A 1,085-nucleotide genomic window follows, 5' to 3' on the forward strand; every position below is an offset into this window, starting at 1 on the left:
CAGGGGGCTGCGCAGCCGGATCTGCGTTTCGATGTGCTCGCTCTCGGCGCCCAGCGGCAGGCGCGGCACGGCGCGCGGTGCGCCCGCCTGCGTGCTGAAGTAGCCGCAGAGGCGCGCGTGGAACTGGCGGAACGTGAGCTCGGCCGCGAGCCCCTCGTACAGCCCCGCGCACTCCTCCGGCTCGGCCGCCGCCGCCGCTTCCAGCCCCAGCACCTGGCAGAGCGTGCGGAAGTCCTCGCCGGGGATCCTGCCCTCGCCGGCGCAGTCCAGGTGGTGGAAGATCTCCTGCAGGTACTGGTCCAGCCCCGTGGCCAGCACCACGATCTCGTTCTCCACGCCGCGGTCCAGCCCGTAGTGGTACGCCAGGGCGCTCACCAGCCACTGCGTGCGGCGCGCCGGCCGCCGGTACGGGTCCCAGCCCTCGGGCGGCTCCATCGCGCCCGCCCGCCGCCGACCATGTTCCTCCGACCCGCACCCGCTCCCTCCGCCCTGGGGCCGCAGGGAGGCTCCTGCGGCGGCGGCCGGGAGGGGCTCGACGGGGGCGGACCCGCCCCGCTCAGTGGCGGCCGTTGGGCGCGCGGCGGCCGCCGCTCGTTACCAGCGCAGTCTACCTCCGTGCCCTGTCCCGCCGGTCTTAAGTTTTTCTTTGTCCTCCGCCCTTATCTTAATGGGGCCGTCGGTGTCCATTCGCTGTCCTGGTACTGCCTGTGTCCCAGCTCACAGATGTTGCCTCTGCACTGGAGTAAGGCTTAATGTGAGTGGCCTTTGAAACCACCTTTCTTGAGGTGGTTTCAACATCCCTGAGGGTAAGGGAGTTCTTTCATCTTCTGCTTTACTAAAAATCAGATTTGTGATTATTCAGAGGGTAGATTGATGAAGTACAGTGTTGCTTTGCTGAACATTTATTTCTGACCTGAGGAGAGGATGAGGCCAAACTCTTCTCGGAGGTAGCCGGTGACGGGTCAAGGGGTAATGGGTACAAATTGAAACACAGAAAGTTCCATCTGCATGTGAGGAAGAACCGTGAGGGTGACAGAGCGCAGGAAGAGGCTGCCCAGAGAGGTTGTAGAGTCATCTCCTCTAGA

At 64.3% G+C, this 1,085-nt stretch overlaps 1 protein-coding gene across 1 annotated transcript in view; it reads right to left on the minus strand.

Annotated features, from left to right (window-relative positions):
- The window catches only part of EFCC1 (EF-hand and coiled-coil domain containing 1), a 33,769-nt gene extending 33,334 nt beyond the window's left edge, over positions 1 to 435 (minus strand). The window contains 1 exon segment of the mRNA XM_026046062.1: positions 1 to 435. Within this exon segment, the coding sequence (XP_025901847.1) occupies positions 1 to 435 (435 nt within the window).
- Positions 436 to 1,085: the final 650 nt, after the last annotated feature.

The sequence above is a fragment of the Nothoprocta perdicaria genome, unplaced genomic scaffold (genome assembly GCF_003342845.1).
Source record: "Nothoprocta perdicaria isolate Ctin4 unplaced genomic scaffold, notPer1 scaffold_42, whole genome shotgun sequence".
In the NCBI taxonomy this organism is placed as follows: Eukaryota; Metazoa; Chordata; class Aves; order Tinamiformes; family Tinamidae; genus Nothoprocta; species Nothoprocta perdicaria.